General features: G+C 40.3%; 1 protein-coding gene across 5 annotated transcripts in view; it reads left to right on the top strand.

Annotated features, from left to right (window-relative positions):
* Positions 1-10,669: 10,669 nt before the first annotated feature.
* LOC137219884 (membrane cofactor protein-like) overlaps positions 10,670-25,323 on the top strand; it is a 54,206-nt gene continuing 39,552 nt past the window's right edge. For 3 of the 5 annotated variants that reach the window (XM_067729113.1, XM_067729114.1, XM_067729116.1), the window contains exon 1: positions 10,670-10,934. In XM_067729113.1, the coding sequence (XP_067585214.1) occupies positions 10,814-10,934 (121 nt within the window). In that variant the 5' untranslated portion in view covers positions 10,670-10,813. The remainder of the gene's footprint in view (positions 10,935-25,323) is intronic. The other 2 variants (XM_067729117.1, XM_067729115.1) reach the window with 1 other exon arrangement.

Genomic DNA, 25,323 nt, shown 5'->3' with positions numbered 1-25,323 from the left:
TCACAGGCTGGTCCCCCTTTAAGTTTTGCTTTCCACCCTTTTCTCAGGCCTCTCTCCCATTAGACACTCATCCCTTCAAATCTTTACTGCAATCTCAGGGTGCCTCATTTCAGCTCAAGGTTTTCTTGTAAATTCAAAACTTCAGTTTTTCATACAGAGTCATTCACCTGGTCCTTGCTTACTCCGGCTATGGCCAGGAGTTCTAAAATTTCCTATCCATAATATCCTTAGGGCATTTTCAGAAACACCACCACCAAAAGCACTAGAAAGGTATTAGGCCATTCCTGTAGAAGCAGAAGCAAAATCATCACATTTTTTAGTAAATTTCTTTTGTTTCTGACCTACTTCTTTCCCTTATCCATGTGCATTAATCTAAATCTGGCATTTTATATCTACATACATGTCAGAAGTTATAAATTTTATAGAGAACAGTGGAAGGGGCCACAGGAAAAAGTAAGGAAGTGGGAGAGCCATTTTATAGTTAATTAAGTTATATGCAATTCAAATTTTTCTAAACAAAAATATACAGGATAAGGTCAATTTTCTCCTAAATAGAAATGAATTTGCAAAGCCCTATGTTTATTATCTTGCTTCTACTCACTTTGCTTCTGTCAAACAGCTTGTTTTTCATGACTGTTAATGTAAGTAAATGAAATGTGCATTGCTTTTAAAAAATTCAGAATTGGTAATTTATTTTTTGAAGCTTTAATGATCATCTAGCGTGATGCTCCTCCAATGGGCATTTGCATATGCCCTGGGGCTGCTTGGCTGGTATACCAATAGGATATAGAAGTCATGAGATAAAAATGGCAAGGCTTCCTAGAACATTTTTCCTAATGTTATTCCAATAGTTCAAATGGAAAATAGCATTATATTAACACAAATACATATGTAAGAGAACAGAAGACAAATAAGGCAGGATATTTTAAGATGAATAAGATAGAGAATATTGTACTTTCAGGGCTGCTTTAAGGCCTCCAAGGCTCATGGGTGATGCGTACCTTTTCTTTGCTATTGGGGTACTGGGATGGAAAAGTTGTGCAAAACTGTTCCATGGCCAGCCATGTTGCCTCCAAATATAAACAGCAGACACAATGGTTGTCTTTTCAAGAGTTCATTTAAAAAATAGTCCATAAGAGTGCTTAAAATATCATTTTATTTGGTTTCATTCCTGCCAGGTTACCTGTCTAAAACACGTTTCACCTTTCTTCCCATCTAAGTTGCATTAACCTAGCTCAGAATTCACTCACCCAAGAAGCTCTCCCAAACAACTCCAATCCAAAGTGATGTTTTTCTTTGGAACTCACAGCACTTCGTTTCTATACCATTTTAAAATAATCTAGTTTCTTTAAAAGTAATGTGTGTTCACTATTGAAAACATATAAAACACAGAAAAATATAAAGAATATTAAAATTGCCTATAAGAGCCTCCGTCCAGTGGTTAGTGTTTTTAAGCTTCTTTCATAATATTTTACATTTGCAACGTTATACCTTGAGATTATATTGATGGTATACTTTTTTTTTCACCAAATGACAACCACTTCTCCCATCATTTCCCCCAAGCTCTATCTAAACACATCCCATAGTATCTGACATTTCATGTCTTGTTTTTTACCTATTAACTCTATTACAGTCATTCACTTGCTAATGCATTCATTCTTGTAACACTCAGTAGTCAACTATAATGTACCAAACTTTGTGCTTACATGTTTTCTCTCCCATACTAAATTAACTTATGGGTAATGACCACTTTTTAAACTGTCCCCACATTTCTGAGTATAGATTTAATCAAATGAGAAGTATACAGTAAGTATTTGAGAATGAGCTTACCAAAATTTCATTCATCCTCAACTTTTTGGAAACATTCTTTTACATCAAGGTGCATCTCAAATTGTGCATGTTGACTACTGACCACCTTTTAATAAAAAGGTAGGAAGTCCTTAATGAATTGTCTCAAATGTTTCCTTTTAAGCTTGCAATTTTTTTAAAAATAAATTTATTTATTTATTTTTGGCTGCGTTGGGTCTTTGTTGCTGCATGCACGCTTTCTCTAGTTGCACTGAGCCGGGGCTACTCTTTGTGTGGTGCGTGGGCTTCTCATTGTGGTGGCTTCTCTTGCTGTGGAGCACGGGCTCTAGGCACGCAGGCTTCAGTAGTTGTGGCACGTGGGCTCAGTAGTTGTGGCTCGCAGGCTCTAGAGCACAGGCTCAGTAGTTGTGGCGCACGGGTTTAGTTGCTCTGCGGCATGTGGGATCTTCCCGGACCAGGGATCGAACCCACGTCTCCTGCTAAGAATCTGAGAGGCAGATTCTTAACCACTGTGCCACCAGGGAAGTCCCTAAGCTTGCAGTTTTGATCACTGACTACCAAAGGATCAAGGTTAATCACTTGTGGCAACATATGGTAGACAAGGAGTCAGAGTCTGTACCAAGCTTAACACCTGTGAACCCAGGCCAGGTGCAGGAGCAGAGAGGGCAATAAAATTAAAGAAGCAGACTCCAAAGACACAGCTGTGTTTTGAAGGCCATGACAATGTTCAAATATGATGCAGGTAACACATGATGTTGGGAAATCTTGTGAGGTAGAAGGAGAACAATGATGAGGAATCAGTAGTAACTAGGGGTGTCAGGTAAACTGACAGGCCTCATTAGGGGTTTGTCCACTGGTGGAAGGACAGTGTTCCTGGTCTTATGAAACAGGAGAGGCTTCAGCATGGCCAAGGGAACATTCTGATATCTTGTATTATGCAATAACTTCTTTCAATCCTGACTATGAGTAGGGGAGGAGGACGTGCTATCTGAAGCTGACCCTCCTCCAAACTACCAGCTCTTGTTTATTTCCTCTAACAACATCATCATTCAGAAAAAAGAAACTCAGGAAATATTTTTTTGTATTAAGAGGGACCTGTATGTGTTCTGGAATGGGGCTCTTTTTATTTAGTTGCTCAACTCTGAGAACAAAAGAAGCAATGTGAAAATGTCAAGTTACTCATTACCCTCTCTTATCTACTCAGTGCCTCCATTTATGCCATACTTTCTTGTGCCCAAAATAGCAACCACCACAGAAGGCAATAAGCACTTCCTTTGAACTTGTAATTTATGTGTAATGCTTGCATCATGATTATCAGCATATAAATTCTGGGTAGCCCAGTTGTCGGCCATGCTGTCATCTAAATAAAAATATTTTGTTATTTCAGTGTCCTTCCTTGACAAAGTACTATAAAGCTAGAGAACATCTCGAATTAAAATGTTGATGGGAAAAGAGCCAATTCATTTCAACAGAATAAGATCTGAGACTCATAAAATCTTTTAAGTGACTCCACAGAGATGCAAACATGTGCACTTGAAGATGCTGAAGCTCTCCCAGTACCTACTGAAGCACCCTCTTCTTAGCTTGGATTACGGTCACCCCTTCACTCTCCTCTCTTGTGCTGAAAGCACACATTATCTAGTCAGGGGAAAACTACACTTAGGATTTATAAGTAGTCTCAATTACTTAAAGAAATGTCACCCAGGATTTCTGTTTACATGTTTGTCATTTTTCGTTCTTATTGTCAAATATATATAATATGGAATAGGCTCATTGAGGAGAATTTGGAAAATGCAGGAGGAAGATATGAAAAACTGATCAGTCACATAAAAATATATTACCTAGGGCTTCCCTGGTGGTGCAGTGGTTGAGAGTCCGCCTGCCAATGCAGGGGACATGGGTTCGTGCCCCAGTCCGGGATCCCACATGCCGCGGAGCAGCTGGGCCCGTGAGCCATGGCCGCTTAGCCTGCGCATCTGGAGCCTCTGCTCCACAATGGGAGAGGCCACAAGAGTGAGAGGCCCGCGTACCACAAAAAAAAAAAATATATATATATATATATATATATATATATATATATATATATATATATATATTACCTAGTGATAACCACTGTTAATATTTCAATTCATTTTCTGCTAATCTTTCTTCAAGTATATTTCTTTATACACACAGATATCTTTCTTTTTAAAATACCTTCTTTTGCTTTTATAGAGCAGAACCCAATCCTTATAGATAGACTGTGGTAAAATGTATGCCATAACAGTTTTCACTTTCTCTAGAAAAAAAATAATTTCTGTTTAGTAAAAGGCATTAAATGATTACAGAGAGAGGGGTCAAGGGAAATATCTGGAACAAAATAAGGAAATTAATATTTCCTAAGCTCTAGTTCAAAAGTACTTTGTACTATGTTCTATATAAAAAACACTAAAATTTAAATAAAAGAATAATTTTTATTACAAAAGAACCTAGATTATTTTTTATGGATTCAGAATAAATTTAATTAACTAAGAAAGCATGATTTTTAAGAATTTATCAAATTAATAAACATGTATTGATACTTTCTAAATAAGTGGCCCTGGAGTCTCAACTGGTTCACATCTTTATAGATCAAAAATTTATTTGGGGGACTTCCCTGGTGGTCCAGTGGTAAAGAATCCACCTTACAATGCAGGGGATGTGGGTTCGATCCCTGGTCAGGGAACTAAGATCCCACACGCTGCAGGGCAACTAAGCCTACGCACCACAACTACTGAGCTCATGCGCCTCAACTAGAGAGACTGCATGCCACAAACTACAGAGCCCACAGGCCCTGGAGCCTGTGCACCACAACTAGAGAAGAGAAAACCTGCACGCAACAGCTAGAGAAATGCCGTGTACCGCAACTAAGACCCGACGCAGCCAAAATAAATAAATATTTAAAAAATTTATGATATTATGAGCCTTGCTAACGATCTCTAGAAAATATCAGAATATTTCTGAATATTTAACAATAGATTCGCATATGACTACTGCTAACTTCTGTGTAATTCTGGGTTTTAATAGTTGCTTTTAGAGTGTATTCTGCCATATATACTTCTATAAATATAAAGAGTGAGCTGGACATCAACCTGAATTTCAATTTTAAATTACTCAATACAGAAAAACAAAAAACAGCATAAGCAAAGTCAACTGACAAACTGTGACAAAAAAATTGCAACCTCTATCACAAATGAAGGGTAACTGGCTTCTTTAGAGAGTTAAAAATTCAAAGACCAACCCTCCCCCAACTTCCCAAAGTATGGGTAAAGGACATACACCCAGGTCACTCAAGAAAGAAAAGCAAATAGCCCACGAATATATGAAAAGATGCTCAATGGTTTTGTTTAGTTGAACCTCTACTATTATCTGCATTATTTCTTGGGTTTCTGGAGAAGAAATTTTTAAAGGAAAAGACCCCGAATAGCCAAAGCAATCTTGAGAAAGAAAAAGGGAGCTGGAGGAATCAGGTTCCCTGACTTTGGACTATACTACAAAGCTACAATAATCAAGGCAGTATGGTACTGGCACAAAAATAGAAATATAGCTCAGTGGAACAGGATAGAAAGCCCAGAGATAAACTGATGCACTTATGGTCACCTAATCCACGACAAAGGAGGCAAGAATATACAATGGGGAAAAGACAGTCTCTTCAATAAGTGGTGCTGGGAAAACTGAAAAACTACATGTAAAAGAATGAAATCAGAACACTCCCTAACACCATACTCAAAAATAAACTCAAAACGGATTAAAGATCTAAATGTAAGACCAGACACTATAAAACTCTTAGAGGAAAACATAGGCAGAACACCCTTTGACATAAATCACAGCAAGACTTTTTTTTGACCCACCTCCTAGAGTAATGAAAATAAAAACAAAAATAAACAAATGGGACCTAATGAAACTTAAAATCCTTTGCACAGCAAAGAAAACCATAAACAAGACGAAAAGACAACCCTCAGAATGGGAGAAAATATTTGCAAATGAAGCAACTTACAAGTGATTAATCTCCAAAACATACAAACAGCTCATGCAACTCAATATCAAAAAAACAAACAACCCCATCAAAAACTGGGCAGGAGACTTAAATTGACATTTCTCCAAAGAAGAGATACGGATGGCCAAGAGCACATGAAAAGATGCTCAACATCACTAATTATTAGAGAAATGCAAGTCAAAACTGCAATGAGGTATCACCTCACACCCATCAGAGTGGCCATCATCAGAAAATCTACAAACAATAAATGCTGGAGAGGGTGTGGAGAAAAGGGAACCCTCTTGCACTGTTGGTGGGAATGTAAATTGATACAGCCACTATGGAGAACAGTATGGAGGTTCCTTAAAAAACTAAAAATAGAACTACCATATGACCCAGCAATCCCACTACTGGGCATATATCTTGAGAAAACCATAATTCAAAAAGAGTCATACACCACAATGTTCACTGCAGCACTATTTACAATAGCCAGGACATGGAAGCAACCTAAATGCCCATCGGCAGATGAATAGGTAAAGAAGATGTGGTAAATATATACAATAGAATATTACTCAGACATAAAAAGGAACAAAATTGGGTCATTTGTAGGGATGTGGATGGACCTAGTCATACAGAGGGAAGTAAGTCAGAAACAGAAAAACAAATATCATATATTAACACATATATGTGGAATCTAGAAAAATGGTACAGATGAACCTATTTGCAGGGCAGGAATAGAAATGCAGTCATAGAGAAGGGATGTGTGGACACAGTTGGCGGAAGGGAGGGTGGGATGAATTGGGAGATTGGGCTTGACACATATACACTACCATATGTAAAACAGATAGCTAGTGGGAACGTGCTGTATAGTGCAGGGAGCTCAGCTCGGTGCTCTGGGGTGACCTAGATGGGTGGGATGGGGCGGGGTGGAGGGAGGCCCAAGAGGGAGGCGATATATGTATACATATAGCAGATTCACTTCGTTGTACAGCAGAAACTAACACAAAATTGTCAAGCAACTAAACCCCAATTAGAAAAAAAAAGGAAGTAGCAATTAAATGCTTGGAAATAGGCCTTTCTTAGAATTAAAATTCTCCATCACAAGAAAAAATGTGTTTTGTTTTTTCCGGTAATGGAGTAGGTAGGTCACTGAGCAATATAATTAACAAATATCTGATGCCTGTGACTTTTTAATTACAAGATATCTGTGAGATTTTTTTCCTATCACATCAGTTATCTATGGGAAATAGTGTATATATTAATGATGTTTAAAATATTATATAGCTAACTTGTATTATTGAGCAATTCTTTTCACCCCTGGCCTTACATTTTTCATCTGAAAAGCAGGGACTGGAACAACCGGTCTCCAAAGCTATTCCTAGTGCTAACATTCTAATTTCGTTTTGTTTTGTTTGACTTTTTATAGCCTTGAAAAGCCAAGAGGAAACAAAATGAATATGTGATCCTTATGAGAAATGCCCTCCTTTCTGTACTTGACTGGGTTCAGAATCCCTGTGTTGGATGTGGCACCACAGTAATGCTCTTGAGGTAACAGCCAAGTAAGAAGGTCAATTTGCTGGCAGGTGCCTACCAGGTGAGAGTAGAGGTGGCAGAGCTCCCAGGACCAGCCTCAAAAAGGTGGCTTAACTATCCTGTTTAGCCATTCTCTTTCAGGTTTTCACAAACACCTAACCTGTAAAGCACCATGACAAGTGAAAGCCTCTTCTGAGAGCATTCACAGGCCCCTTCATGCTGCTACCCTCACCTCTGAAAAGCAAAATGTAAATATACCAATTTAGGAGGCAAAGGATCGTCTAGCATTGTTTTATTTAATGAAGTCCCCCTCGGGTTAATGACATCCACAGACACCTCCCTCCACCTTACCGCCATTCCTAAAGCTTACAGGAGAGCTACTACATAGCTCAAAACCTGGTCTACAGCCATATTCTCCATTCTCTTCTTATTTTCCTGTTGGCAGTTTTACAAAATCTTTAGGGGGAGTTGGAGGAACCACTAGTGTTTAAGCCCCTACTTCACTCAAAGCCTTGACTCTTGAGTTCTATTCCTTTCAGCACCTTAGGAAGTTCACAGTCCATATTCCCCCTTTGAACTCAGTCACTAAAATGATCTCAAGGCTAAGGGTTAGACAGTAGATCCACTTCATAGGTCAGCTTGCCATGCCTGATTTAGGAAAGTTTTCTCTGCAGACAGTTGTAGACAAATCCTTTCAGAGACAAATTCTGCTTGTTCCCAGTACCTAACATTATTAAAATCAAAACTTCTCAGAACTTTTCCAGCATTTGGTAAATCCATGCTGGGGAGGATTGGCAGAGACATGTTATATGCACTTGACAGCAATGCCCATTTATTTCATTCAGTACTTAACGGGTATTTGTTATGTACCTGGTATAGGTCTAGAACTGTCTCAGCACTGGAGATACAGCAAGAAAACTATCCCTGCCCCATGGAGCTAGTCCAGAAAAATAGGGAATAAGGCTCAAAGTCTTTCAAATGGAGCCTCAGTTGGGTCGAATCAAAGTAAGTTAAAGAAATCTATGTGAAAGTCTTCAATTATATTAAGAATGGCTTGATGAAACACAGGTATAGAAATTTCACTGGTTGAAATAAAATTCCAGTAAAGCCCCAGTTCTTGAATCTAATCTAGCATTTGTAACTAGTAAACCAAACGCTAGTCATATTTTTTTCCCTTTTAAATTTTCTCATGAGAAATAAAAACTTACTTCCAAGACTAGAAATAGATGGGAAAGTTTTTTTGAACTTTATTCAGATATAAGTGACATATAACATTATGTACCAATAGTTACAGAGAACATAAATATATCCATTTTAAGTGCCAACATTGAACCACAGAACATTTCTGTTATATCACTGTTTTATAACTATAAGAAATAACAGAAATGATAAGTCCCCCTCATTAAGTTTTCTATTCACTGTCTCCTTAATTGTACCTCCTTTAATTGTCATCATGGAGTGTCTGGATTTTATAATCCAAGACACTAAGGTGTTTATTTTATACATCACCTCCACACTTAGTATCTTGTATGCTAGATACAAGAATCCAAACATTGTGTTGGTCTGGGAGGAAACGGAAATTCCATAGTTTGTTGAACCCAGAAAACCTTTAGTGCATCTCAGGTATAAAGTTGTTTAAATATATATAAAGTTCTATAATTGCAGAAGATGCATTTGAGGTTTACACAAAGAGCTTCCATTTCCTTACCATCCTCTCATACCTTAACCCTATGTGACACAGGTTCTATTCCCACCATTCTATGAACAAAAGAGCAGGTGATATACAGGCTGCCTTTTTAAAAAAATGTTTATCTGATTCCAAATGTAACAAAGGTCAATACAGAAAAAAACCACACAAAAATGAAATATAGATAAGCCTATGAACTGTTAGTTAATTTTGACTATTTCCAACTAATCTCTTTTTAAGTGTATCAATATACTATTTTGTTTTAATAAAAGTAATGACAAAAGGCACACACCGATTTGGAGTTTGCTTTTTCTACTTACGAATATACCATAGTTTCTCATATTTTTTTTTACACTGCTTGCTTCATAGAAATTCATTCCATAAAGCTGCCTGTCAAAAACTCATACTTCTGCTAGACATTTAAGAGTTTATATTTTGTTCAAAATTATACATCTTTGCTCCCAGCTCTGATGATATCTTTGGGATAAACTCTAAATGAAACTAGCAGTTTAAAAGTCATGTCCATTTAAAATTGTAACGCATGAGAAAGTTATGTAAACTAAAACTTTGAGGGTGCTTCCCCCCACCCCACCCCATCCCCAATATGTTTACACAGTGGTTGACTTTTTTATTCTTTGCTAGCTAATACGAAGAGAATGTCAGCTCCTTTGTTTGCTGTTTAATACTGGTCATGTTACTTTCCTTTCCTTTTACTAGTCATACAGGTTTACTCACAACTCTACAAATAAATCTTACTCATTCTTAATTTTCCAGCATTGAGAGATTGGTTCACCAGAAAAGTTGTCACTCATCAATTCCTACCCATCCCAACTCTAACGACATTCATTGCTTCCAGAAATATGGCACTTAATGCACCCTTGTCCTTACCCTTTTCATGCATGTATATGTCATCTTCAATAAAACATTTAGTCGTTCGAAGGCAAGACCGTAGAGTTGAGGCCCAATATGCTAGTGGCCCGGTGTTGTTTAATAATTTACCGTCCCAGGGGTGCTCTCCTGGGAATACAGGTGAGACTAATTGACTTTAGCAGTTGGGAGAGCAACAGCCAAACCTTCCATGTTTTTCAAATCTATCAGGCCATGAGAGGCTTCAGTAGCAGAGGCTCAACCACGGAAATCTCAACTATTGCCCCGAATTATGCCTGACTAATGCCAAAGATTGAGCAAGGGCCCAGGTATCCGGACAGTCTGGATTGCCCCAGGTCCAGACTGGAGTCCTGAGGGGTGTCTGCCCCACAGTGACTCACTGCCTGGGCTCTAGGTTTCTGTCTTCAGCTCGATGCGTTTTATTCTTTAATCTAGCGTTCCGGAAAACTGACAATGCTGACCTCGCCAACGCTTGCTTCCTTTCCGCCCTTCCTGCATAGGGTGGTAACAGTCTTTACGAACAGGCGGTGAACAAGCCATTTCTCGCAAACCGCAGCTGTACTTCCGTGTAGGTCCGAAGAAGGAGGAGCCAGGTACAGCCAGGGTCTAAGAGTGAGGCGTAGAGCGGCCCGCGCGCAAGGACTCTTAGACTTAGGCAAGCGCCACGCCCCGCCTCTCCAGGCCTAAGGGCCACCCCCAACACCGAAGCCCCGCCTTACAGCCCGCCTATTGGCCCGGCAGGCCCGTCCATAGAGTCACTTCCGCCCTGGGTACGGCCCAGGCCACGCCCAGCTACGAGACCGCGTTTGACGGTTTGTGACTGTGCGGATTCTTGGCTCTGGTAACTGGACTCAGAAAGATCTCTGCTGAGCTGTTTCAGGTTTCTCGCTGATCTCCCGAAAATGACGGCGCCTTGCTCCTCTCGCAAGGCATCCCCCTACCGCTCCGAGAGTCCATTTTCTTCTAGGTGCTTCGTTGGGATTCTTTTGGTGGCGCTACTGCTCCTGCTTCCCATATCCTCCGGTAGGAGCCTGGAGAAGGTGTCCGCACAGGCGGCGAACTGGAGCGGGTGGGGGGTGAGGCAGGCCGGGTCGCGGGGCAGGCCCGCTGGAGCCGAGGGTCGGGGGAGCTTTGCTTGGTGGCTCGGGGCGGAGGCGCGGGGCTGAGTCCACCCAGGGTCGTAAGGAGTTAGGGTAGAAGGCGTGGCCAGACTGTCCCCGGCTCGTACTGTGTGGGGACCCCGGGGGGTGGTGACCACGTAGTGGCCGAAGAGAAGGCTTGCTTGGTGGCGTGGCTGGGGTTTACCCGGGGCCAAGCTGGGTCTCTAGCAAAAGCTTGCAGGGTGTTTCCGGGACTGATCAGGTGGATAAGGGAGCGCCAAGCCGGGGCTGGTGGTGACGACTTGCTCTTGAGTTGCCCAGGTGCCTGGGGATGTTGCTAGGCTGGTGCTGTGCTCGTGGAGAGAGTTTGCCCTGTGTTCCCTGGGCGGGATGACGCCTTGTGCCCTGCTGGGCGTGGTTAGGGGAGCCCAGGTGTACGCAAGTGTGTGGCCAGCGCTGCCGAGCCGAGTGTGGGACAAGGAAGCTTACTGCTTGCTTTAAGTGGGCCTGCGGAGCAGATGTTGTGCCTGTAGCACTCCGGTGAGAGCAGGCTCTGGGAGCCTGGGATTTAGAGGGTTTGAAAGCGGGCAAGGTGCTTTTTGTAAATAAAGTTAACAGGAAACTTGGTACTCGAGATCGTATTGATATTGATTTGCAGGTTCTTCTTTTTTTTTTTTTTTTCTTTGCAATAGAGTTATCTTCCTGTTCTCATCCAATAGACAATATTCAGTTCTATTACCGAATGGCTTTTTGGCATTGCTTTCCTTCTTTCTGAAGGTTGGGTCATGTTTGAGGGGCTATCCGAAGCAACCTAAAAAACACTGGTAGCCAAATCTACCGAAAAATGAGTATCCTAAGAAGTGAACCAGAAATGGTGGTAGTCTGGTTTTCTCCTATAGCTCATAAACTAAACCTGAAGGCCCAACCACTAGGTTTGTTTCATGTTTCACAGAAAGCACTTTTTTTTTTTTTTTTTTTTTTTTGCAATACGCGGGCCTCTCACTGCTGTGGCCTCTCCCGTTGCGGAGCAACAGGCTCCGGACGCGCAGGCTCAGCGGCCATGGCTCACGGGCGCAGCCTGGCATGTGAGATCTTCCCGGACCGGGGCACGAACCCGTGTCCCCTGCATCGGCAGGCGGACTCTCAACCACTGCGCCACCAAGGAAGCCCCACAGAAAGCACTTTGAAGTACATATATTCTAAAAAAAGGCATGCTTATTGTATAAAACAACCATTTTTAATACTTTGGTAGGTTTCCTTTTGTCTTTATATGTACATATGTTTTCATGCCCAAGTTATTTTTAGGATCCTATTACATATACGGTTTCATTAGCAGCATTCATTCAACAAATACTTGCCTTCTATATGCCAGGTCCTGTACTGGTCCTGAGGATGCACTGGTGAGCAATAACACACCATTCCTATTTTCATGATCCTTATTTCACTATTTGTCTGTCTGCCTACACACATGAATATATGCAGGGACTGTGTTTTGCTCACTGCTCTACCCCCAAGTGCCAGGCACACATTAGGAAATCAAATATTTGCTACAATTTATTGGGAGTGGTAGGCAGTAGCCAAAACATAATACTAATGAATATGTTATAACCCAAGAGAAGTACCCAGGAGGAAAGGAGCATGATTCTCTGACAGCATTTAACAAATGACTGGTGGAAGGGAAGACTTTTCTGTTCATTGAACAAGCCAAACTCTGCCACTTTGCCTTCTGTACATGCTGTTCCCTTGGTCTTGGGACATTCTCCTGCCTCTAGCATAGTTTGGCTCCTTCTTATTCTTCAAATTCACTTGTGATATTACCTTCTCAGAGGGACCGTCTCTGACCCACTATTTCCAGTAGACACACATGTTCCAGCTCAATTACCCCACTAACTGGTAGTCACTCTCCCAAACTGTTTTCTGTTCTTTCCTTACTAGAATGCAGAGATCTTGGCTGTCTTGTCACACTTGTGGTTGCCTAAGTGTCAACACTCTTGTATAACTCTCAAGTACCAGAAAATTAAAGGTAACATTCGGCTGGGGCTTAGAACCCAGGAAAAACTTCTCTTGCGTGGAGGAAGCAAGAGAGCCATGCTTAGGATGGCCTTTCTTTGGTGCCTAAAAAGCTAAGGAAGGAGCAACTGGGGGTCAATCTATCTTCTCCTGATAGTAGAATCCTCAGGTCTCACCATACTCGTCTTGCTTATTACGGATCATTTTAAAAGTTTATTTCTATGCCAGAGAGGTGTGGGGATGGAACAGCAGTACTAACAAGAAATTAAAAGGAAATTTTTAAAGAATAATAATGTTTAGAATAGGCTTAAAGCTAGATGTTGAAGGATATGATGAGAACTATTTAAAATAGAGGAGGGCTTCCCTGGTGGCGCAGTGGTTGAGAGTCCACCTGCCGATTCAGGGGACGCGGGTTCGTGCCCCGGTCCGGGAAGATCCCACATGCCATGGAGCAGCTGGGCCTGTGAGCCATGGCCGCTGAGCCTGCGCGTCCGGAGCCTGTGCTCCGCAACGGGAGAGGCCACAACAGTGAGAGGCCCACGTACCAAAAAAAAAAAAAAAAAAAAGTAAAATAGAGGAAAATAGAGGGATTTCCCTGGTGGCGCAGTGGTTAAGAATCTGGGACACGGGTTCAATCCCTGGTCTGGGAAGATCCCACATGCCACGGAGCAACTAAGCCTGTGTGCCAAAACTACTGAGCCTGCGCTCTAGAGCCCGCGAGCTACAACTACTGAGCCCGCGTGCCACAACTACGGAAGCCCGTGCACCTAGAGGCTGTGCTCCTCAGCAAGAGAAGCCAACGCAATGAGAAGCCCGCCCACCACTACGAAGAGTAGCTTCTGCTCTCTGCAACTAGAGAAAGCCCGCTCGCAGCAACAAAGACCCAATGCAGCCAAAAATAAATGAAAATAAAATAAAAATTTAAAAAATAAAATAGAGGAAAATAGATAAATAAAATGAATAGCACGTATTGTGGAAGGTAACAAAACTAGAAATGGAGGAAAAACAAGGTGAGGTTTTAAGGCTGAAAGGTAAAATCAGGATAGGTGGGAAACATAGATGAGGTACAAATGCGAACTTACTATACTGGCAGGGAAAGTATGTGGATAAAATAAATATTTCACTGAAGCAGCTCATGAGGAGAAGGTTTTGTAAGTGGGCAGTATGTGCTTGGGAGGCTTGCCATCTCAGAGGTAGTTGCCAAATGGTAGGGGATCACAGAAGGGACCAGTCTCATTCCTCCAGAATGGGTCTGCTTTTTGGAACAAAACCTACAATTTCCTTTTATGGGTGGTTTCTTCTGACTGTTTTAGGTCTTTTCTTTCTTCCTAATGAAAGAAGCCAAGATCAATAAGTGCTTACACAGTAGTTTCTTAGTTTCTTACTCTACATATTACAGTGTAGGGAGAACAGTCCTTATCTGGTCAGTTGCTAGGTTACATATACTGGGAGATATGAGACAAAAGAAATTAAGTGGTCAAATATTTCTCCAGTGCATAATGCTTTAAGATGATTATTTTCAATATTAGATTCATTATACTATATTCTTTACCATTGGTTTCTGTTTAACAGCAGTGGTTCTTTGAGAACCAAAGTTTTTTGAATAGCAGCTATGAGGGACATACTGTGTGAGGTGTTGTGGCCACATGGATGGATGGAGTCCACTGGTGAGCTGAGAGATCCGTGCAGAGGAGAGTGAGTCCAAGAGAAGGGGACTGGTCACTGCCTCCCCAGGAGAATCAGAAAGTACTTCCCAGAGGAGATGTTGAGTGGATTAAGTTAAAGAAGACAAGAGTTGAACAGGAGTTGCTCCTGAGCAGGAGGAAGGGTGTTCAGAGCAGAGGGAGCATTGTGAGCAAAGGCTCAGAGATGTGGCATGGCTCAGGGCAGTCATGGACTGCCTAGTTACCCTGTGTGGCAGCAGTAGAGCAAAGGAGGCAAGAGGAAGGCAGCGCTATAGATCACAGAGTGAATAATTGTGAAAAGAACAGGATAGGTAGCAATGAACAACCATCGTAATAAAAATCACCTGTTGTTTTTGGGCACCTTGACTTAGCAGAATGCAAATCTAAACTAAGGTTGCTTTAATTTCCCTAGGCTCAGTATAAGACCATTTCTTGAGGACTAAATTGCAGACAGAGTGTATTGGTGTAACCATGCAAGGGTTCCAGGTTAGAGACAGTGATGGGAAATGGTGTTGGCAGTAGAACTAGGCTGCCTGGCTTCACTCCTGGGTCTGGTACCTTCTGGGAATGTATTCTTAAGCAAGTTACTTCATGGCTCAGATTGCTCATCTTAAAGAGGGTGAAATAGTACGTAACTCATAGGATGTGTATGAAGAGTAAGTTAGTTTAAAAGGACTTAAAATATAGTTGGTACAGGTAGTGCTTAAATGTGCTATTTCCAAGATAATTAATATCATTTCTTTTGTTGTTAGAAACAAGTTCTGGGATCTTTCATACCATACTTTAGGAAAAAAATGTAACCAACAGGATTTGGAGTTCTCCTTTGAGAATGTTAAAATGCCATTTCTAGTCATAGCAGTATTGGAGAATGGGTTCAAATAAATAAAGCACAAGTATTTTGACATTAAAAAAAAACTCTGATAAAGGGAAACATCTGTAACTAAAGCAATGGAAAAAATTTGAGGAAAGGCATACAAAAGCAAAGAAAAATGATGATTTGCAGATATCTCTGGAACAGGTTGGCTGAACAGTATAAAGAATTTGAATTTTGATCCAAGAGTTTATAGAACTGATAACAGTGCCCCTTCAGCTCTGGCGTCAGGAACTAGAAATGCAGTGAAGAATGAGACATGGTCCTCAAGAAGGTTACAGTCTCCTAGGGAGTACAAACAATGAACAATTACAGTATGAAAATTGCTATGAAAGAAATAAATTGGGGCTCATGAGGACATTTAACTGAATTTTTTGGGTGAGAAATGTTAGGAGCCTCCAGGAAGGAGTGGCATCTAAGATGAAACTGAAGGATGAGTAGGTGGGAGGAATGGCAGGGTCTCTGGTCAAAGCTGAAGTAATATGATGCAAGGAGGTCTAGAGTGCTAAAGTAAGTTGAGTAATTTAATGGGCACTACTAGTGGAATTGAATGTGGCTTAGAAGAGTATGCAAGAGTGAGCAGATATTAAAGCTCTGTTAGCCATGTCAAGGAACCTTAGACATTATCATGAGGGAAACAGGGAGCTGTTGAAACATATCTGACTTGGAAGGGCCTTGGTCCTAGTATCATATCAGTATTACTCTGGTGGCAGTGTGAAAATGAACTGAATGAAAGGTGGCAAGACCAGTAAGGAGACCTATTCAGAAACTCTTGTAGCAATCCAGATAAGAAATGATAGTGGCTTGAATTAGAAGTAAAGGTGGAAACGGAGAGAGGGAACAGGCATTTCAGTTGTGGAAAACATGTATCTTGTTTGCTGGCTTCATTATGTTATTTGAGATAGTGTGACACATTCCAAGTGGAGCTGTGGGGAGGCAGTTGAACACATAGACTTGGTACCCCAGCTAAGATCTACGATGGAGAGAGGGATTTGGGAGGCAGCTCTCATCAGTTGTAATGATGTCATGAGAGTATACATTCTGACCTGGGGGGATTTGCAGAATGAAAATAAGGGGAGCTCGTAGAATAACTCATGAGGAACATCACATTATGCAATCAGACAGAGAAGGAAGAGCAGCCAGAGGACAGGCTGAAAACCAGGCTGGTTTGCTACCTGGAAACCAAGGAAAAGAGCTTTTTAGGCACAAGAGAGCAAAGAGAGAATGAACAATAGCTCCAGATGTTATAGACAGGGTAATTAAAATTACTGCGGGAGAGAGTGTTAGGGTGAATTTACCAAGAGGGAGGCTACTTAATGACTTCGAACATGATTTATGTGATTTTTTTATAGGCCTAGAAATGAGTGGAACATGAGAAATTAAATAAAATTTGAAAATAGGTTGTGTAGAGTGAGAAAAGGGGAAGTTTCGTCAGGTTTCATTGAGGTTCCGGTTTGGGTCAGAGACCATGATTTTCTAAAGGTACCACCTGGGCAGGGGTGTGGGTGTGTGCTTACGTCAGAGAGTTATTTTTATTTTTTGCAAGCAGGTAGAGAGTGCTTGCATAATTTTTGTAAGTGTACAGAAGGTGAACAGTTTTCTTGATCCATATTAGGGACTATTTCACCTTCCTGAAACTCATCTGGAAAATTGGGGAATTTTCTGAATGCAGCCTATCATATGATATAATGGCATCTGTTATTAAAGTGTAGCATTGCAGCCTAATAACAATTACATTTTAAATTCTCTAGAAAAAAACTCAGTCCATATACTATTTTTCTGATGCTTGGAATGTTTAGTTTGAAAATCCTCATAGGAAAAAAGAATTCAGTATTCTGAGCAAGAGAAGAAGATATTTGATTATAAAACAAGTATGATATTAGACCCAGTTATTACAGTATATAAAGCTTGTAATCAACTGATGGCCAAAGCAAATGTTCTAAACTGCACATTGTTGAAGGCATGTCTTTCGCGATGCATGTTATTGGGAAGAAATACTGCAAGTTAGTCGAATAGATTGAACCATCCAGTTGACATTTCTTTTTCCATACACAGCACTGTATGTGAGAGTCATATTAGGAATTCTCTCTTCTTTTATGCCTTCAAGATAGTTACTGAGGGCTTCCCTGTTGGCGCAGTGGTTAAGAATCTGTCTGCTACTGCAGGGGGCATGTGTTTGAGCCCTGGTCCAGGAAGATCCCACGTGCCGCGGAGCAACTAAGCCCCTGCGCCACAACTACTGAGCCTGAGCTCTAGAGCCTGTGACCCACAGCTACTGAGCCCACGTGCCACAACTACTGAAGCCAGTGCGCTTAGAGCCTGTGCTCTGTGACAAGAGAAGTCACCGCAGTGAGAAGCCTGCCCACTGCAACGAAGAGTAGCCCCCACTCGCCGCAACTAGAGAAAGCCTGCGCACAGCCCTGAACACCAAAAACAGCCAAAAATAAAAATAATAAATAAAGTAAATCAATTTATTTTAAAAAAAGACAGTTACTGAAATTGAATACATAAAACAAAGAACACTTGTGTAATTTAATCACATGCATGCTGTTACTTGATTTTTTTCTTGGTGCTTCCAGGATATTCTAGAATGATACGTGTTTTTATCTAAAATGGAATTATATAGCATTTCTAGCCCATTATTTCCTATTGTAAAATGAGAATGTATGGCTCAGGGTATTCAGTAAATTTAATGTTATTAATAAAATTCAACTCTTTACTAATCTTTTAAAAAAATGCTTTTAATAACTATGGCTCTTTGTTTGTTTTTTGCTTTTGCCTTGTTTTGGGCAGTTGATTGAGGAGCATTCATGTAACAAGATCAGCACAGTGGAAATGTTCAAAACATTTGCTAAATGCTGAAACAATTTCAGCACATGACGTAAACGAAATGTTGGACAGTGTATTGAGAGAGGAGTTTAGAATTTAGAATAAGATGTAAAATATTTCACTTGTTTAGACTTCTCTCTTGACCAGTTTCAATCTGAAGACCAAGATCCAGGGAGTAAGAAAGAAAAAGTTCCTCAGGGACCAGAATAGGTCTCTCTTCTTTCTCCTTAGGTTCTTTTTATTTTTTTAACAACTTTATTAGAGTATAATTGTTTTACAGTGGTGTGTTACTTTCTGCTTTATAACAAAGTGAATCAGCTGTACATATACATATATCCCCATATCTCCTCCCTCTTGTGTCTCCCTCCCACCCTCCCTATCCCACCCCTCTAGATGGTCACAAAGCACCAAGCTGATCTCCCTGTGCTATGCGGCTGCTTCCCACTAGCTATCTGTTTTACATTTGGTAGCGTATATATGTCCCTGTAGCACTCTCACTTTGTCCCAGCTTACCCTTCCCCCTCCCCATGTCCTCAAAGCCATTCTCTACATCTGCGTCTTTATTCCTGTCCTGTCCCTAGGTTCTTCAGAACCATTTTTTTTTCTTTACATTCCATATATATGTGTTAGCATACGGTATTTGTTTTTCTCTTTCTGACTTACTTCACTCTGTATGACAGTCTCTAGGTCCATCCAGCTCACTACAAGTAACTCAATTTCGTTTCTTTTTATGGCTGAGTAATATTCCATTGTATATATGTGCCACATCTTCTTTATCCATTCATATGTTGATGGGCACTTAGGTTGCTTCCATGTCCTGGCTACTGTAAATAGAGCTGAAATGAACATGTGGTACATGACTCTTTTTGAATTATGGTTTTCTCAGGGTATATGCCTAGTAGTGGGATTGCTGGGTCGTATGGTAGTTCTAATTTTAGTTTTTTAAGGAAACTCCATACTGTTCTCCATAGTGGCTGTATCAATTTACATTCCCGCCAACAGTGCAAGAGTGTTCCCTTTTTTCCACACCCTCTCCAGCATTTATTGTTTGTAGATTTTTTGATGATGGCCTTTCTGACTGGTGTGAGGTGATACCTCATTGTAGTTTTGGTTTGCATTTCTCTAATGATTAGTGACATTGAGCATCCTATCATGTGTTTGTTGGCGATCTGTATATCTTCTTTGGAGAAATGTCTGTTTAGGTCTTCTGCCCATTTTTGGATTGGGTTGTTTGTTTTTTTGATATTGAGCTGCATGAGCTGCTTGTAAATTTTGGAGATTAAACCTTTGCCAGTTGCTTCGTTTGCAAATATTTTCTCCCATTCTTACGGTTGTCTTTTCATCTTGTTTATAGTTTCCTTTGCTGTGGAAAAGCTTTTAAGTTTAATTAGGTCCCATTTGTCTATTTTTGTTTTTATTTTCTTTACTCTAGGAGGTGGGTCAAAAAGGATCTTGCTGTGATTTATGTCATAGAGTGTTCTGCCTATGTTTTCCTCTAAAAGTTTTATAGTGTGTGGCCTTACATTTAGGACTTTAATCCATTTTGTGTTTATTTTTGTGTATGGTGTTAGGAAGTGATCTAATTTCATTCTTCTCCATGTAGCTGTCCAGTTTTCCCAGCACCACTTATTGAAGAGGGTGTCTTTTCTCCATTGTATAGTCTTGCCTCCTTTATCAAAGATAAGGTGACCATATGTGCATGGGTTTATCTCTGGGCTTTCTATCCTGTTCCATTGATCTATATTTCTGTTTTTGTGCCAGTACCATACTGTCTTGATTACTGTAGCTTTGTAGTATAGTCTGAAGTCCAGAAGCCAGATTCCTCCAGCTCGTTTTTCGTTCTCAAGATTGCTTTGGCTATTTGGGGTCTTTTGTGTTTCCATCCAAATTGTGTAATCTTTTGTTCTACTTCTGTGAAAAATGCCATTGGTAGTTTGATAGGGGTTGCATTGAATCTGTAGATTGCTTTGGGTAGTAGAGTCATTTTCACAATGTTGATTCTTCCAATCCAAGAATATTGTATATCTCTTCATCTGTTTGTATCATCTTTAATTTCTTTCATCAGTGTCTTGTAGTTTTCTGCATACAGGTCTTTTGTCTCCTTAGGTAGGTTTATTCCTAGGTATTTTATTCTTTATGTTGCAATGGTAAATGGGAGTGTTTACTTAATTTCTCTTCCAGATTTTTCATCACTAATGTATAGAAATGCCAGATATTTCTGTGCATTAATTTTGTATCCTGCTACTTTACCAAATTCATCGATTAGCTCTAGTAATTTTGTCGTGGCATCTTTAGGATTCTCTATGTATAGTGTTATCTGAGAACAGTGACAGCTTTACTTCTTTTCTGATTTGAATTCCTTATATTTCTTTTTCGTCTCTGATTGCTGTGGCTAAAACTTCCAAAACTATGTTGAATAATAGTGGTGAGAATTGGCAACCTTGTCTTGTTCCTGATCTTAGTGGAAATGGTTTCAGTTTTTCACCATTGAGAACGATGTTGGCTGTGGGTGTGTCCTATATGACCTTCATTATGTTGAGGTAAGTTCCCTCTATGCCTACTTTCTGCAGGGTTTTTATCATAAATGGGTGTTGAATTTTGTTGAAAGCTTTCTCTGCATCTATTGACATGATCATATGGTTTTTCTCCTTCAATTTGTTAATATGGTTTATCACATTGATTGATTTGCGTATATTGAAGAATCCTTGCATTCTTGGGATCAACCCCAATTGATCATGGTGTAGGATCCTTTTAATGTGCTGTTGGATTCTGTTTGCTAGTATTTTGTTGAGGATATTTTCATCTATGTTCATCAGTGATATTGGCCTGTAGTTTTCTTTCTTTGTGACATGTTTGTCTGGTTTTGGTATCAGGGTGATGGTGGCTTGGTAGAATGAGTTTGGGAGTGTTCCTCCCTCTGCTACATTTTGGAAGAGTTTTAGAAGGATAGATGTTAGCTCGTCTCTAAATGTTTGATAGAATTCGCCTGTGAAGCCATCTGGTCCTGGGCTTTTTTGTTTGTTTGTTTTTGTTTTTTCTTTTTGCAGTACACGGGCCTCTCATTGTTATGGCCTCTCCAGTTGTGGAGCACAGGCTCCGGATGCGCAGGCTCAGCGGCCATGGCTCATGGGCCCAGCTGCTCTGTGGCATGTGGGATCTTCCCGGACTGGGTCATGAACCCGTGTCCCCTGCATTGGCAGGCGGACTCTCAACCACTGTGCCACCAGGGAAGCCCAGGTCCTGGGCTTTTGTTTATTGGAAGATTTTTACTCACCTTCTCAATTTCAGTGCTTGTGATTGGTCTGTTTATATTTTCTGTTTCTTCCTGGTTCAGTCTCGGAAGGTTGTGCTTATCTAAGAATTTGTCCATTTCTTCCAGGTTGTCCATTTTATTGGCATATAGTTGCTTGTAGTAATCTCTCATGATCCTTTGTATTTCTGCCGTGTCAGTTGTTACTTCTCCTGTTTCATTTCTAATTATATTGATTTGAGACTTCTCCCTTTTTTTTTTTTGGTGAGTCTCTCTAATGGTTTATCAATTTTGTTTATCTTCTCAGAGAACCAGCCTTTAGTTTTATTGATGTTTGCTATTGTTTCCTTCATTTCTTTTTCATTTATTTCTGATCTGATCTTTATGATTTCTTTCCTTCTGCTAACTTTGGGGGTTTTTTGTTCTTCTTTCTCTAATTGCTTTACGTGTAAGGTCAGGTTGTTTATTTGAGATGTTTCTTGTTTCTTGAGGTCGGATTGTATTGCTATAAACTTCCTTCTTAGCACTGCTTTTGCTGCATCCCATAGGTTTTGGGTCGTCGTGTTTTCATTGAGATTTTTTTCTAAGTATTTTTTGATTTCCTCTTTGATTTCTTCAGTGATTGGTTAGTAGTATATTGTTTAGCCTCCATGTGCTTGTATTTTTTACAGATTTTTTTTCCTAAAATTGATATCTAGTCTCATAACGTTGTGGTCAGAAAAGATACTTGATATGATTTCAATTTTCTTAAATTTACCAAGGCTTGATTTGTGACCCAAGATATGATCTATCCTGGAGAATGTTCCAGGAACACTTGAGAAGAAAGTGTATTTTGTTGTTTTTGGATGGAATGTCCAAAAATAATCAATGAAACCCATCTTGTGTAATGTATCATTTAAAGCCTGTGTTTCATTATTCATTTTCATTTTGGATGATCTGTCCATTGGTGAAAGTGGGGTGTTAAAGTCCCCTACTATGATTGTGTTACTCTCGATTTCCCCATTTATGGCTATTAGCATTTGTCTTATATACTGAGGTGCTCCTATGTTGGGTGCATGAATATTTACGATTGTTATATCTTCTTGGATTGATCCCTTGATCTTTATGTAGTGTTCTTCCTTGTCTTTTATAACATTCTATATTTTAAAGTCTATTTTGTCTGACATGAGAATTGCTACTACAGCTTTCTTTGGATATCCATTTGCATGAAATATCTTTTTCCATCCCCTCACTTTCAGTCTCTATGTGTCCCTAGGTCTGAAGTGGGTCTCTTGTAGACAGCATATATATGGGTCTTGTTTTTGTATCCATTCAGCCAGGCTTTGTTTTGGTTGGAGCATTTAATCCATTTACATTTAAGGTAATTATCCATATGTCTGTTCCTATTACCATTTTCTTAATTGTTTTCGTTTGTTATTGTAGTTCTTTTCCTTCTCTTGTGTTTCCTGCCTAGAGAAGTTCCTTTAGCATTTGTTGTAAAGCTGGTTTATGGTGCTGAATTCTCATAGCTTTTGCTTGTCTGTAAAGGTTTTCATTTCTACATCGAACCTGAATGAGATCCTTGCTGGATAGAGTAATCTTGGTTGTAGGTTCTTCCCTTTCATCACTTTAAATATATCCTGCCACTCCCTTCTGGCTTACAGAGTTTCTGCTGGAAGATCAGCTGTTAACCTTATGGGGATTCCCTTGTATGTTATTTGTTATTTTTCCCTTGCTGCTTTTAATATTTTTTCTTTGTATGTAATTTTTCATAGTTTGATTAATACGTGTCTTGGCATGCTTCTCCTTGGATTTATCCTGTATGGGACTCTGCACTTCCTGGGCTTGATTGACCATTTCCTTTCACCATATTAAGGAAGTTTTTAACTATAATCTCTTCAAATGTTTTCTCAGTCCCTTTCTTTCTCTCTTCTTCTTCTGGGACCCCTATAATTCGAATGTTGGTGCATTTAAAGTTGTCCCAGAGGTCTTTAAGACTGTCCTCAATTCTTTTCATTCTTTTTTCTTTATTCTCCTCTGTAGTAGTTATTTCCACTATTTTGTCTTCCAGGTCAATTATCGGTTCTTCTGCCTCAGTTATTCTGCTATTGATTCGTTCTAGAGAATTTTTAATTTCATTGTGTTTTTCATTATTGTCTGTTTGCTCTTTAGTTCTTCTAGGTCCTTGTTAAACGTTTCTTGGATTTTCTCCATTCTGTTTCCAAGATTTTGAGTCATCTTTACTATCATTACTCTGAATTCTTTTCCAGGTAGACTACCTATTTCCTCTTCATTTGTTTGGTCTGGTGGGTTTTTACCTTGCTCCTTCATCTGCTGTGTTTCTCTGTTTTCTCATTTTGCTTAACTTACTGTGTTTGGGGTCTCCTTTTCACAGGCTGCAGGTTCGTAGTTCCCATTGTTTTTGGTGTCTGACCCCAGTGGGTGAGGTTGATTCAGTGGGTTGTGTAGGCTTCCTCGTGGAGGGGACTAGTGCCTGTGTTCTGGTCGATGAGGCTGGATCTTGTCTTTCTGGTGGGTAGGACCACGTCCAGTGGTGTGATTTGGGGTGTCTGTCACCTTATTATGATTTTAGGCAGCCTCTGTGCTAAGGGTGGGGTTGTGTTGCTGTCTTGTTAGTTGGTTGGCATATGGTGTGCAGCACTGTAGCTTGCTGGTGATTGAGTGGAGCTGGGTCTTAGGGTTGAGTTGGACATCTCTGGGAGATCTTTCACTGTTTGATATTACTTTGCGCCGGAGGTCTCTGGTGGATCAGTGTCCTGAACTTGGCTCTCTCACCTCAGAGGCACAGGCCTGACACCCGCCTGGAGCACCAAGACCCTGTCAGCCACACAACTCAGAAGAAAAGGGAGGAAAAAAGAAATAAATAAGTAAAATAAAGTTATTAAAATAGAAAATAAAATTATTAAAAATTTAAAGAATTGTTAAAGTAATAAAAGAAAGAAAGAAAGAAGAGAGCAACCAAATCAAAAAACTAATCCACCAATGATAACAAGTTCTAGAAACTATACTAAAAAAAAAAAAAAAAATGGACAAACACAACCCTAGGACAAATTGTGAAAGCAAAGCTACATAGACAAAATCACACAAAGAAGCATACACATACACACTCAGAAAAAGATAAAAATGAAGAAAAAATATATATCTATATATTTTTATAAAGGGAAGAGAGCAACCAAATGTATAAACAAATCTACCAATGATAATAAACTCTAAATACTAAACTAAGATAAACATAAAACCAGAAACAAATTAGATGCAGAAAGCAAACCCCAAGTCTACAGTTGCTCCCAAAGTCCACCGCCTTAATTTTGGTATGATTCATTGTCTATTCAGGTATTTCAGAGGTGCAGGGTACATCAAGCTGATTATGGAGATTTAATCCGCTGTTCCTGAGGCTGCTGGGAGAAATTTCCCTTTCTCTTCTTTGTTCGCACAGCTCCTGGGGTTTAGTTTTGGATTTGGCCCCACCTCTGCGTGTAGGTCGCCTGAGGGCGTCTGTTCTTTGCTCAGCCAGGACGGGGTTAAAGTAGCAGCTGATTGGGGGGCTCTGGCTCACTCAGGCTGGCGTAGGGGGAGGAAGGGGTATGGAATGTGAGGTGAGCCTGCGGCGGCAGAGGCCAGCGTGACATTGCACCAGCCTGAGGCGCACCGTGCGTTCTCCCGGGGA

The sequence above is a fragment of the Pseudorca crassidens genome, chromosome 2 (genome assembly GCF_039906515.1).
Source record: "Pseudorca crassidens isolate mPseCra1 chromosome 2, mPseCra1.hap1, whole genome shotgun sequence".
Classification (NCBI taxonomy): Eukaryota; Metazoa; Chordata; class Mammalia; order Artiodactyla; family Delphinidae; genus Pseudorca; species Pseudorca crassidens.
Note: the sequence above shows the minus strand (reverse complement) of the source record. Positions and strands in the feature narration are given on the sequence as shown.